A 15,843-nucleotide genomic window follows, 5' to 3' on the forward strand; every position below is an offset into this window, starting at 1 on the left:
CTTCCATAATTTCAGCTGAAAAGTTTGCCATCAGTATTATTAGTGTTCCTTTTAAGGTAATGTGTTTTTCTTTCTCTAGCTACTTTTATGATATTCCCTTTGCTTTGGTTTTCAGCAGTATTTGTATCACTAAGGGTTTGCTGAGCTTTGTTTAATTAAATGGATTTGTTAATTAATGGATTTGTTAATCCATTAAACCATGGATTAATGTCATTCATCATTTTTGGAAAATTCTCAGCCATTATCTCTTAAATATCTTTGTACCCCATTCTTTACCCTATTTCTAGGACTCGAATTACATGTATGCTGACCTTTTGACTGTGTCCCACATGGCTTTTTCTGTTTTGTTTCTCCCTACCGCATCTCATCCCCATTCTTCTTTGTTTTTCTCTGTGCTTCAGTTTGGGTATTTCCTGTTAACCTGTCTTCAGGTTCACTAATCCTGTCTTCTGCTCTGTCTACTCTACTGGTAAACTAATATGATTATTTTTTAATTTCCAATATTGTATTTTCAGTATAACATTGTTATCAAAACCTGACAAAGATAAAATAAATAGGCCAAGATATAGGCCGATTACACTTACAGATATTAATGTAAAATCCTAAATAAAAAATTAGCAATCATAATTCATGAGCACATTAAAAGAATGAGACTTCACAATCAAGTGGACATTATTTCAGGAATGTGAAGATGGCTCACTATTAGAAACCCTACTGATATAGAATATATCTAAGAAGAAAAAATATATGATCTTCTGCATTGATGCTGAAAAGGAATTTGACAAAATTCAAAATATATTTTTTTATTTAAAAACTCAATAAAATAGGAACTGATAGAATTAAAACATAGTATAAGTAATTAAGACAGCATAAAGAGACAGATCAATGGAATAGAATAAAGTCAAAAAAGACCCAAATACACATTGGAATTCATTATATTATAAAGGCAGCATCTTGAATCACTGGTGTATTGGCAAACTTTGTTTTTTAAAAAAGTGCTATTGGAACAACTTGGTAACCATACGGAAAAACATACCTCACATTTAACATCAGATAAAGCCAAGTGAATAAAATATTTAAATGTTCAATATGAAACTGCAAAAGTAGAAGAGTACACAGAAAAACTTCTTCATTGCTTTCAGGGGGAAAGTTTTCTAACTGTGGCTCAAAATCCAGATCCCTCCTAAAAAATTAAGAAATTTGATTACATAAAAATGAAAACAGAAATTCTGCATGGCACAAAAAGTCATAAGCAAAAACAAAAGAAAACTAGGTAAAATACTTAATTCATATCTTAGACATGGAGATTAAATCACCCATTACATAAATAGCTCTTAGAAATCAGTAAGACAATCCAATAGAAGAATGGGATAGAGTTGCAAAAAAAGAAACATAAAGGCCCCCTATATGTACTAAAAGATGCTCAATTTGAGCATCAAGTCATAATAAAAGAAATACAACTAAAGATGTATTTACATACCATTTCTCCCCATCAGACTGTAAAACAAAAGTTTTAGATCATAATTTATAGTCAAGACTGTGGGGAGAAGGCATTCTTATACACCCTGTGGGAATGCAAAATGGTATTATTCTTCCCCAGTCCATGGAGTGAATTTGGTGGCACGGACCAAACTATCTATCAAAATTATAAAACTATCCTATGGCCCACTTCTAGGAATTTATCCTATAGATAAGTCAGAACAAGATGAAGGGTACTCATTACAGCATTGTTCTTAATAACAAGAGAGTGGAGAAGGCCAGAGCACTCATCAAGAGAAGGCTGGTTACATAATCTGTGCTACACCTAGAAGCAGAATACTGTGCAGGTATAAGAAAGTACCCAGTAATATGGAAAGATCCCCAATATATATGATTAAGTGTAAAAAGCAAGGTTTAGAACAATTTACATAGTATTTTATTTTTGTGTAAGGTGGGAAAGTAAGAATACACATACACGTTTGCATCTATTTGTATAAAAGCACTGGAAAAGTATACAAGAAAGCAATAAAATGAAAGAAGAGTCAGGTGAATGAGGTAGGATGGAAATAGCACCTTTCAATATATACCTTTAAAATACTGCTTTAATTTTTGACCATATGATTACATTACTCATCCAAAACTTTAATGTTAAAAGGACTATAGGGCATCCAGAAAACATGTAAAGGTGCTAGACAGCACTAGTAATGAGAGAAATGAAATCAATAAAAATAGAATAAAATACCATTTCATAACCATCAGATTAACCAATATCAAAGCGTTTGACAATGCTGTTTCGGCAGTATATTGGCAAGCACATAGAAAAACAAGAATTTTCATATACTACTGATGGAAATACAGATTGGTACAACCACTTGACCAATCAATTTAGTATCCAGTAAAGCTCAAGATACATTTGCCTTATAACTCAGCAATTCCACTTCTAGCTATTTATCCCTAAGAACAATCTCACACAGCTACACAGGACATACACAAAGACACTCACTGCAGCATGGTGTGTAATTGCAAAAAACTAGGAACATCCTAATATTTAATAGGAGAATAGATAAATTACAGTATTTTCACATGCTGGAGCGTGTCGCATTAGTTAAAATGAATCACAGCTATATATCCACGTGTTAAAATCCTTAAAACATAATGTTGAATGAAAAAGTCAAGATGGGAAATGGTATATACAGTATAATACCATTTATGTGAAGTTTAAAACTATTCAAGACAATGGTATATATTGTTTATGGATAAGTAAATATGTAGGAATGGCATTAAAATGCATCCAATACAGCTCGCCTGAGGATTAATACATGGGAGTTAAATCAGGAAAGAATAACAAAGCTACTCCAAATCTATAATCAATTTAGTTATCCATAAAATAAAACATCTGAAAGAAACATATATAGCAAAATGTTGAGATGTGTTAAAATACAATGGTTGTTGATTACCTTATTTCTGTGCTTTTGCACATATTTGAAATATTTCATTGTTTAAAAAAACTAATCAAGGGGCTTCCCTGGTGGCGCAGTGGTTGAGAGTCCGCCTGCCGATGCAGGGGACGTGGGTTCGTGCCCCGTTCCGGGAGGATCCCACGAGCCGCGGAGCAGCTGGGCCCGTGAGCCATGGCCGCTGGGCCTGCGTATCCGGAGCTTGTGCTCCGCAGCGGGAAAGGCCGCGACAGCGAGAGGCCCGCATACCGCAAAAAAAAAAAAAAAAAAAAACTAATCAAGGAAAAGGATTCAAGGGCTTAACTTATTTCATAAAAATCTAGGGGTCAGAGAAACTAATGTCATCAATTTGAGTTGCACACTGCAAAACGTTCCTTCCCAGAAATATAACAAGAGCCACTGTCTTCTTTTCAAGAACCATTTAATATTGATTTTTTCACTACTATCTTCCAAAAGTCATCAGGTCACAAAGTGAAGGAAGCAATAACTCTTGTCTTCCCCCATAGCTGTTGAAGAACTTGCTTTTCTCACCCACTTTCATGAAGACAATCTTAAATAGGGTCCCTCTCCGCCGCTACTTAGACGACTGATAGGATGGAAAGGGTATTATGCCTGCGACAATGGATGAATTTGCTGTGCCTCATCATTAGTATTTTCTGTGCCCTTGAAGTGCCAGTTACCACTATAGTTTCTTTTCAGTTTCTGAGGTTGAATTCTGCAGTCCCTGTAGATGAGGTTAGCCACAGTCATTTATTATGTTTTAATAAAGACATTTTGTGGAAGGTCTCATTACTTCTTGCAAGTTTTGCTACTATCAGTCAAGCAAAAACCAATATGAACAAAACTAATTTTACCCAGAAAATGTGAAGCTAGCTATATACACAATACATTTCATACTGTGGTTTCAGTTATTTTCAGACAACGGAGGACACAGTAAATAAAATATATGAGTAGAGCCATAGATTCTCTAGGGAACTGGCAAGTTGATGGAAAGAGTGTTTCTCCTCTCCTGGTCACAGCAGGGTCAAATTCACCACTCAAGTGAATTGCTGAATCAAACTTCTTTGGAAGTGCTCCTTCTCTAAAGGGTTCAGGAAACAAATTAAGTAACTTGACTGGGCTTAGCCAGCACACCAGTGGCAATGCCAAAATCGGTATTCTTAATCTGCACAGAAAGCAGTTTAGGATTATAGAAAGCATGCTGGCCTCAGAGGGGGCCAAAGACCTGTACTTCGGTGTATAGTCATTTAAGCCTCTGGGCCTCAGTTTACTCACCTCTAAAATGAAGGGAGTTACAGAGATGGACTCTAATGTCCCTTTAAGTACTAACACCTAATAACTTGAGAGTCTTCCCTTGTTACGTAATTTTCGAAAACATTCCACTTCCCTAAACAATCTCTGACCATCAGTATATCTTCTGCCATTCCCTAACCTAAACTGTTGAATAAGAGACAAAGAAAAGAAAACTAGGTCAAGGAATATTTGCATTGGCTCTAAAGCCATTTTAAAAACATTTGGGTCTTTTACGACAACTATGTTTTGCTAGATTTTGTAATTATAATGGCACATGTTTGTAATTCATTATAATAATCGCACAATTGACACAAAGCTCATACAGGTAAGTTTGCACGAGTATATTCAGATACATATTATTTAACAGTTTCAACTGCAAGATATCATATCATGCTCAATTACTATATTATATTTTGGTACTTGTTTATTAGCCTTTAGGAGGAAAAAAAGAATTTCTTCGCGGTTTATTAGAGTAAAATATATAATTGACCATAAAGCTGCTCTGTGAAGTACTAATATTATGATTGCTTGTATATTTAATAACAATACATCATCACACCTTTGGGGAAAAGAGCCTATTTGCCAACTTCTGATCCATGAATTGAAATATCTCCCCTTCAGTAAGAGACCTAATACTTTAAAAAAAATACTGAATAAGTACATTAGCTCTATTTCCTAATTATACCAGTAGCTAATGTCACTTCTAAGTGACAGCAACTTCACCTGGTATTAAAGAAAAAACACTGCTATGCTCCTACTTCTAGTGCTTATTCAAGTAACCGAAATTTCAGTAAGACTGTCTTTTTTTAAAGCCTATTCTAAATATTAATATTTGCTTGAATTCTTAGATTATATAAAGTTTCTCAATACCCGGCTGAAAAGTGTAAAACTTAAGCAACTAACCATTTATTTATCTCCTAATAGTCAATATTTTCACCTCTCAGTTTTAATGAAATGATAGAACTAATTTACTCCTTCTGATTTTGTTTTAGTTTGGTTTTTGTTTTGTTTCACTGTTAATCAACGTAGCCTTGAGAAATTGTATCCTTAATCTCTTCTGGACAGATAAGGTACCAAGTTACTTCAGCTTTTTCTCTGAAAGTTTTAGACTATAATAAAAAGGTAACTAAATCATTCCTGGGGTAAAATCGATTGCTTGAATAAGCTTGATTTTACTACAGAAGGGCATACACAGGAGGAAAAGAGGGGAGAGTTCTGGTTTAGGAAAATGCTAATGAGTAAAGTATTAGATATTGGTGAAATTTACACTTGACCTCCTTAATTACTAGAGCACTGGTTCAAACTCTGGTTGTCAAGAAAGCAAAATCTCCCAGCTGCATTTAATCAAGAATATATCCAGTGGAGGACCAGCAATGGAAGGGCATAAACACAATTGTTAGAAATGTGATTGAGTACTTCCTGTTGAGGAGTATCAATGTTCCTCCTTCTGGAACATTGAAGAAGTATGAAGAAAAACCGATGCTAAATTTCCCTCCTCAAATCAATTCATACTTCAAACAGCTGCAGAAATTTCAGTAAGATGCTTATTTAGTGAAATGAGAAGCCAATGGTCAAGGCTGCTTGGAAAAGCTCTGTGATTAACTGGGTTTAGGTAGTCATTAATGTTTTTCACTAATAAAAGGTTATAGGTCCTGGTCATTGATAAGGCACAATAAAGATGAAAGCATATCCTTATCAGTAGTTTATTTCATGTAAGGAAAAATGCTACAAGACAGTTTACCTCTATCTGCAATCTTTAGAAAATGACTTTATTCATAAATCAAATTTGACACCAGCACCTCAGGGTATGGAAATCAACTTTTCCATGCATGATTAAATTTTAATACACAAATACTCATTTCCTTTAGCACAGGACTATAAATGTAAGTATGGATGTCAATCCAAATATTTCCATAAAAGTAAAATCCAGATTGAGGGCCACTGGGAGGACGTGGCTGCATTTCAAAGTCAACAGATTAAGGGAGTAAAAATGCACATGTAGTAATACAAGAGATTAGGGAGATGATCCACTATAGAGGAAAAAGCACTACACGTGAGTTGAGAGTCTGAGTGTGGGTTCTTTTTTTTTTTCTTTTAATTTACTTTTTTGGCTACGTTGGGTCTTTGTTGCTGTACATGGGCTTTCTCTAGTTGTGGCAAGCAGGGGCTACTCTTCGTTGTGGTGTGGGGGCTTCTCATTGCAATGGCTTCTCTTGTTGCACAGCACGGGCTCTAGGTGCGCAGGCTCAGTAGTTGTGGCGCATGGGCTTAGCTGCTCCACGGCATGTGGGATCTTCCAGGACCAGGGATCAAACCCGTATCCCCTGCATTGGCAGGCGGATTCTTAACCACTGCGCCACCAGGGAAGTCCCTGAGCGTGGGTTCTAACTGTGCTTCTGACTAGTTATATGAGTCATGGGCAAACCACTTAATTTCTTAGGGCTTCAGTTTTACACATGCAAACAAATCTAAGGACTAGATTATCATTGAAGTCTCCTTTCAAGTTTTGATTCTATTGATCCATGGGCAATCTAAGCCTGTTGGTCTCAAAACTCAACCAAGTAAAATATTTTGACATTATACCCCCAACATATATAAACTTGTTTGTTTATAAATTATACCCATATACTAGAATAGTCACATGTCAATTGTATTAAAAATACAACCAAAAATATTAAAAAAGGATGATGATAATATTTTAAAGATAATTTATTTGATATATTTACCAATTTACCAACAATTAATTATTTTAGTGAGAGCTAAAACATTGACTAACTTTTTTAAACTTTTTAAAAAAGTTTAAAAACTTTTTTAAACTCCCGGTTTAAAATGTTGTGATACAGTCATCCGAAAAAGGTAATTCTAAGGCCACAAATTTTTCCAATACTTCATTTTAGGGGCTGACATAAACAAAAAATGATACCTCACAAAGACATGGAGATCCAGATGGAAGAAATATATCACTGACTGAGTTTATTAAGTCATATTTTTTTCACTTTCATCCACTAGTAACACTAATAACACAAAGGTCTTTGTTGAAATTCAGCTAATAATTTTTCCATAAAGGTAACAGTTACTTCACAGTCAAACAGAAGATTCAAACTCAAATATATCAGAAATTGCATTCAACATAAAAGGACTGAAGAGTACTATTAAAAGACAAAGATTCTCAGACTGGATTAAAAAACAACCTGGTGATACTCCCAAGTGTCACACTTTAAATATGAGGACACCGAAAAGTTGAAATAAAGAGGATGAATAGAATATACTACGTACACACCAATCAAAAGAAAGCTGCTGTACTAAACAAATATCAGATCAAGCAGTCTTTGATGTCAGAAATCTTATAAATGATTGAGAAACATTTCATAATGATAAAATAGTTAATTCAACAGTAAGTTATAACAAACCTAAATGTATATACACCAAGCATCGTAGCCTCAAAACATACAAAATGAAAACTGATATCACCAAAAAAAGAGAAATAGAAAATTCACAATCATAGTTGTGGATTTTAATGACATCTTCCAATAACTAATAAAATAAGAAGAAAAACATTAGTAGAGATACAGACTGAACAATATGATTATTAACAAACTTGACCTAATTGATATCTGAGGAACTTGTACTCTTTTCAAGTACACTCATTTACCAAATGGAACACATTCTGGGCTATAATGTTAAGTCTCAACTATTTTCAAAGATAGAAATCATACAGAATTTGTTTTCTGTCACTAGTGGAACTCAGCTGGAAATCAATAACAAAAAGAAAACCAGAAAAATTCCCAAACGTTTAAATACTAAGCAACACACTGCTAAGTAGCCCATGGATCAAAGAAGATGTAAAAATGGAAATTCTAAAATACTGTCAATTATGTGTTAATGTAAATGAAACATATAAAAACATATGGGCTGAAGATATAGTCAGGTTTGGAGGAAAATTTATTGACTTAAATGCATATATTAGATAAGATGAAAGGTTAAAAATCAGTGCTCTAAGCATCTCTCCTAAGGTTTAGAAAAAGTACAACAAATTAAACCTACAGAAAGTAGAAGGAATGAAATAATAAAGAGTAGAAATCAATGATATTGAAAAGAAGTGAATAGAGAAAATCATCAAAAGTTGGTTCTCTGAATAAAGCCCTAACAATACAGATCAAGAAATAAAAAGATACAAATTACCAATATCAATAATGAAAGAGGAGATATCACTATAGGTCCTAAAGACATTACACAGATTATAGTTATTATAAACAATTTTACGCCAGCAAATTTAAAATTTTAGATTAAATGGGAAAATTCTTTGAAAAAGTTTACCAAAAATTACATAAGGAAAAATAGAAACATCTCAGTAGATCTACATCTACTAAAGAAACTGAATCCATTTTTAAAAGGCTCTAGACCCGAATGGCTTGAACAATGAATTTTTCAATCATTTAAGGAAGAAATAACATGAATCTTAAAAAAATTTTTCCAGAGAGAGTTTTAAAAGAGAATAATTCTCAACTTGTTTTATGAGACCAATTTGTTTTTTCAGACCAAAGACAAAGGCATTTCATGAAAACAAAATTACAGGCAGGCCAATCTTTCTCATGAATTTGGATGCCAAACTTTCAAAGAAAATATTAGCAAATCTAATCCAGGGATTTATTAAAATGATAATGGTTAAAACTTACATTTACCCCAGAATATAGCAGGGATTTAGTATTTGAAATTCAATCTGTGCATTAGAAGAATAAAAGTGAAATAATACATAATCATCTCAACAAAAGCAGAAGTAATTGATAAAATTCAAAACACATTCAAGATTGAAAGTCTTAGAAACCTAGAGATAGAAGGGAATTCACTTAATCTGATAAAGAGTATCCACTAAAGTCATCATACTAATTCATGAAACACTGAGCACTTCCCCTCTGAGACTGAGAACAAGAAAAGGATGTTTGGGGCTCCCCTGGTGGTGCAGTGGTTGAGGGTCCGCCTGCCGATGCGGGGGACGCAGGTTCATGCCCTGGTCTGGGGGGGGATCCCGCGTGCTGCGGAGCGGCTGGGCCCGTGGACCATGGCCGCTGGGCCTGCGTGTCCGGGGCCTGTGCTCCGCGGCGGGAGAGGCCGCAGCGGTGAGAGGCCGGCGTACCGCAAAAAAAAAAAAAAAAAGAAAAAAGAAAAGGATGTTCATTCACTATCGTCATTTCCATTGATCACTGTACTGAAGGCCTAGCCTATGCAAGAAATAATAGGAAACAAAAGGCTAAAAATTTAAAAAGAAGAAAACTATGATTATTTGCAGATGACTGTATATAAACAAAATCTAATATCATCTACAGATAAATCATGAGCTAATAAGTAAATTTATCAAGCTCTGTAGATAAATGATCAACATACAAAATTCAATATTTTGATACATTCACAAAAACTTAAAAAATGAAATTAGAAAAAAACACACTAGTTATAAAAGAAAAAAATGATAAACTGTATTTCATCAAAATTAAATTACTTTGCTAATGAAAAGACCCTGTTAAGAAATTAGAAAGATAATCCACTGATTGTGAGAAAATATTAACAATAATAATTTCTGAAAGACTTGTATGGAGAATATACAAAAACTACAGGCCAATAACAAAATGATAAATAACCCAATAAAGATTGGGCAAAAACCTTGAATACACACCTGAGAGTAGAAGATAAAAATAGAAGCACATGAAAAGTTACTCAACATTACAAATCATTAGGGAAATGCAAATTTAAACCAGAAGAGATACCACTTCACTTCCACTAGAATGACTCAAATTAAAACAAAACAAATGAACAAACACAACAAAACAGAAATAGACTCAAAGATACAGAGAACAAACTGGTGGTTGCCAGAGGGGAGGGGACAGATTGGCAAAATAGGGACAGAGGATTAAAAGGTACAAACCTCCAGCTATAAAGTCAATGTCACAGCTCATACAGCTCAGTATCAAAAAAACAAACAACCCAATCAAAAAATGGGTGGAAGAACTAAATAGACATTTCTCCAAAGAAGATATACAGATGGCCAACAAACATATGAAAAGATGCTCAACATCACTAATTATTAGAGAAATGCAAATCAAAACTACGATAAGGTATCACCTCACACTGGTCAGAATGGCCATCAGCAAAATATCTAAAAACAATAAATGCTGGAGAGGGTGTGGAGAAAAGGGAACCCTCCTGCACAGCTGGTGGGAATGCAAATTGATACAGCCACTATGGAGAACAGTACGGAGGTTCCTTAAAAAACTAAAAATAAAACTACCATATGACCCAGCAATCCCACTACTGGGCATATACCCCGAAAAAAACGTAATTCAAAAAGACACATGCACCCTATGTTCATTGCAGCACTATTTATAATAGCCAGGACATGGAAGCAAACTAAATGTCCATCGACAGATGAATGGATAAAGATGTGGTATATATATACAATGGACTATTACTCAGCCATAAAAAGGAACGAAACTGGGTCATTTGTAGAGATATGGATGGACCTAGAGTCTGTCATACAGAGTGAAGTAAGTCAGAAGAGAAAAACAAATATCGTATAATATCGCTTATATACGGAATCCAGAAAAACAATACGGATGAACTTATTTGCAAAACAGAAATAGAGACACAGACGTGAGAACGGACGTATGGATATGTTGGGGGGGGATGAATTGGGAGAATGGGATTGACATATACACACTACTATGTATAAAATAGATAACTAATGAGAACCTACTGTATAGCACAGGGAACTCTACTCAGTGCTCTGTGGTGACCTAAATGGGAAGGAAATCCAAAAAAGAGGGGATATATGTATATATAGAGCATATGTATACATATACCATATGTATACGTATAGCTGATTCACTTTACATATCAGGAACTAACACAACATTGTAAAACAACTATATTCCAATAAAAATTATTTTAAAAAATAAAAATAAAAAAGCCAATGTCACAGGGATTAATGTACAACATAGTGAATATAGTAAATAATACTGTAATAACTTTGTATGGTGACAGATGGTCACCTGACTTACCGTGGTGATCATTTTGCAATACATAAAAATATCAAATCACTATGTTGTACACCCGAAACTAATATTAATATTGTAAGTCAATTCAATTTTTAAAAAAACACATGACCAAGAGCTGGTGAGGATGTGGAGTAACTGGAACCCTTAAACATTGCTGGCGGGAATGTAAAATGCTTCAACCACTTTAGAAAACTTTTTGGAAGTTTCTTATAAAATTAAGCATATAACTACTCTATGATCCAGCAATTCTACTCCCAAATATTTACCCGAGAGAAATAAACGCATATGTACACACACACACACACACACACACGACTTGTACAATAATGGTTATTAAAGCTTTATTCGTAATAGCCCCAAACTTCAAACAATTCAGTTACATTAACAGAAGAATGGATAAACTATGTATAACCAAACAGTGGAATACTGCTCAGGAGTAAAAAGGGAATTGCCAATACACACAACAATATGAATAAATTTCAAAAACATTATGTTGAATGAAAGAAACCAGACTCAAAAGAGTATATACTGTATGAGTACATTTATCTGAAGTCCAAGAACAGGCAAAACTAATATAAGATGATAGAAATCAGAATCTCTGGGATGGCAGATGGAGGGATTGACTGGAAAGGGGCATGAGGGAACTTTGTGAGGTGACAGATGTTTTATATCTTGAATGTGTTACACAGGCATTTACATTTGTCAAAATGAATCAAACTGTACATTTAAGATCCATGCATCTTATATCTAAATCATACCTCAATTTAAAAAGTAATAGAAGAATCACTTACAGGATCCTCAAACATGAATGAATATATAGGAATAAATCTAATCAAAATGTTCAAGACTTATACCCAGAAAACTGCTGCTGAGAGAAATTAAATAAAACCTAACTACATGCAGGGATAAACTGTGTTTATGATATACACAAAGGATTGAAAACTAGTGGGAAAGGATGAACTACTGCATAAGTATTGCTGAATAATGTGAAAAAAGACATACATTAAAAGCAGCTTTAAGTAGCACATTAAACTGGAGATTGAAATAACTAAAATACTCAATAAAACATTTTCCAAACTACTTTAAAACTGATCACTAACCTGATAGGAAAATAAGGACATTAAAGCAAAATGAAGAATACCAGGAAATAATCTAGTGCCAAGGTTGTCTTTTGCCCTAGTGGACTTTGTTAACCCTTGAACTTCTGTTTTAACTATTGCATTGGGTGCCTAGGACAGGACATAAAGTCCAGGGCCTGCCCAAAGTAATGATGCTAAATCCAGAAACACAAAGAGGCATAAGATAATGATGGGGTTCAGAACACACTACCACAAAATATGGCACCTTGGCATATTAAATATTTCAAGCTGAAGGAACATAAGAAATGGCAGGTGCAAGAGGGATTTTCTTAACTTCTCCTGAAGCAGGCCACAGATCCCCCATGTGAGAGGTGCCCTCCAAGACCAGGTAGAAAGAAGCATGCGTATCTTCAAATATAGAGGGACATCAAGAGGAGCCTGAATAAACAGGCCTTACTGTTTCCCCCAGTTTGCTACTCTTAGCTCATGTCATTTTATTGTCCTGTCATGTTTTCCCACAACTCTCCATCCTTCATCGAACCAGCATAAAGGAATTCAGATTTTACTACTTCTTCAGATCTTCATTTCCTTATGAAGCCTCCCATATCATGTAAAACTTACATTAAATAAATTTTTATGTTCTTCTCTTGTTAATCTGTCTTTTGTTACAGGGGCCCCATTTAAAAACCTAAATGGGTAGAGGAAAAAGACATTTTTCCTCCTCTGCAGATACCATGATTGAAAAACCATAAGAAACAACAAACAGCAAAATAAATAAATAGATGAGCAGACTTAATATGTTTGAATTACCACATACACAATATAAATATGTTTAATATATTTAAGAAATAAAAGGGAAACATGAAAAATAAAAGAGTAGACAGCAATCAGATTTGACAAGAACCAAATAAAACTTTCAGAAATTAAAATAATTATAATAATTGAAAAATTAAAACTCAGCAGGTGAGTCTTCGCTGAAGAGGGAATTATTGAATGGGACAATAGATAGGGAGACAGTATCCAGAGAAGTCTACAAAAAAATGGAAAACATAAAATAGAGGTTAAAAGTAATAAATAACAGACTAATAGTAGAGTAAGTAATAGAATAATAAAGTAGTTGGAATACCAGAATAAGATAATAGAATGGAGATGAGCCAATAACCCACATGGAGAAAAAAAAAAGAAACATGGTCCGCACCTGACACATATGCAAAACTGAAATCAAAGACAAATCATTAACTTAAACTAGCAGCTAAAACTACTGCCCTTCTAAAAGTAAACACAGGAGAACATATTCATGATCTTGGAAAAGGCAAAGATTTCTTAGCAAGAAGGCAAAAGCATTAATCTTGAAAGAAAAAAGGGCTTCCCTGGTGACGCAGTGGTTAAGAATCCACCTGCCAATGCAGTGGACACGGGTTTGAGCCCTGGTCCGGGAAGATCCCACGTGCCGTGGGGCAACTAAGCCTGTGCGCCACAACTACTGAGCCCGCACGCCACAACTACTGAAGTTCACGTGCATAGAGCCCGTGCTCCGCAACAAGAGAAGCCACTGCAATGAGAAGCCCGCCCCCGCTCGCCGCAACTAGAGAAAGCCCACATGCAGCAACAAAGACCCAACACAGCCAAAAATAAATAAATTTTAAAAAGTTATTACATTTAAAAAAATGATAATACAGATTTCATAAAAATTTAAAATGTCAGCTCATCAAGAAATACCATTAAGGAAATGAAAAGGCAATCTACAGACTGGTAGAGAAAATTAACAACACATATACTTGACAAATGACTAGTATTCAGAATAACAAGTTGTAAAGTACTCTTACAAATTAATGATAAAAGGAAAAACAACTCAAAAATGAGCAAAAGACTTCAACACTTAAATTTAAAAGATACATGAAAAGCCAGCAAGCACATGAAAAGGTGTTGAACATCATTAATCATTAGAGAAATAAAAATTAAAACCACCAGAAGACATCACTTTATACATCCAGTATACCTAAAATGAACAATACAACACTATGGGTAGGCGAGGGTGTGAAGCAACTGGAACTCCCAAGCTTGGCTGGTGGGAGTGTAAAATGGCACTACTTTGAAAAACTGACATCCCTGGTGGGTTATGTACTGTGCTTTTAATCTTCCACTGTTGGGTTACATGGGCCAAAACTTCCCCCTTTTGCTTAAGCTAGTCCAGGTTAGGTTTTTCTTACTAGCAGCCAGTGAATTGTGGACAACACTAAAGGATAAATATAGATTGTGCCACTGATTATGAATTGTTGTTATGCTGGGCAGTGTGGAGCCAGGACCACTTAACCACACGTCCTTATTCAAGGGCTTGATTGATCCTGCTCAGATAAGCATCCACAAAGTCAGCAACTCTGAACTATGACCTAGGTATCATTTGTTGCTTTTTCCCTGACTGTGCACTTCTGTTTTCTCCCTACAGTGACCTTCTGATGCAGACAATCTGGATCAATCAACACAAATGGGTAAAAAAGAAGTGAGAAGGAAATGAGAAAAATCATGAAATAATAAATAGTAGTAATAAATATTAATTTGAAAACCAACTTCAGAGACTCGCGTAATGTACATGCAGTCTACATGACCATAGATTAAATATTTGCAAAAACAATAAGTGAATTTTCATTACTATCCTGGGTGGGGCCTTCAAGAAAATGCTAGCAGCAATAGACAAAGTCCTAGATTTAAGTAAGACATTTGTATATTCTAAGGATTAAAGTAACCGGATCTTACATCCAGTTAGAGGACACACACGAGAACATTCTGAACTCGGGTCTGTATTTTTTAAATGTTAGACTAATGCAGCAGTAACTGGAAAACCCATGTGTTATTACGTTACCTTCAAGTTCCCATTTACATATAAATAACCTCAGCCTACCAGTGTAACTTCTGGGTATGGGTTTCTTCCGTTCCTTCTGAGCCCTATATTTCTCAGGCTTTCAAGCACAGGAGAAACTGGTAGGTGGGATTTATACGTGGCTCAGCATCATTTCTGCTGGAGGCGTTCAGTCTTTAGTTCTTTACCTTGTGGGTCTTAGCTTACTCTAATGCAGCCAAAATAACCATTTCCTGTTTTGCCTCATCATGTTTTCCATCTGACCTTTCTTAAAATGTAGAACTTTTAACAAAGAATAACACATACCTGTGTCGTAACACACAATAAGTTTTTCGCTGTGATTGCCCACGGTTTGTGGCTCAAAATCCACTTCCAGTTGCATGGACTCTCCTACATTAAGGGTTCCAATAGATGGCTCTACAGAGAAGGGCCTGCAACACACGTGGAGACACATAATCAGAACACATTCCTATATGTACACATATAGCTGATTCACTTCCTTGTACAGCAGAAACTAATGCAACACTGTAAAGCAATTATACTCCAATAAAAAAAAAAAAAAGAACACATTCCCGACTAGTGCGAGGGGAAAGGGGAGAGGAGACATGAGTTCCAGTTCTGCAGACAACACA

The 15,843-nt window shown here is 35.1% G+C and overlaps 1 protein-coding gene across 1 annotated transcript in view; it reads right to left on the bottom strand.

Moving 5' to 3' along the window:
• Positions 1-15,843, bottom strand: part of HYDIN (HYDIN axonemal central pair apparatus protein) — a 433,086-nt gene that overhangs the window by 291,108 nt on the left and 126,135 nt on the right. The window contains exon 8 of the mRNA XM_073796828.1: positions 15,518-15,642. Within this exon, the coding sequence (XP_073652929.1) occupies positions 15,518-15,642 (125 nt within the window). The remainder of the gene's footprint in view (positions 1-15,517; positions 15,643-15,843) is intronic.

The sequence above is a fragment of the Tursiops truncatus genome, chromosome 19, assembly GCF_011762595.2.
Source record: "Tursiops truncatus isolate mTurTru1 chromosome 19, mTurTru1.mat.Y, whole genome shotgun sequence".
NCBI lineage: Eukaryota > Metazoa > Chordata > Mammalia > Artiodactyla > Delphinidae > Tursiops > Tursiops truncatus.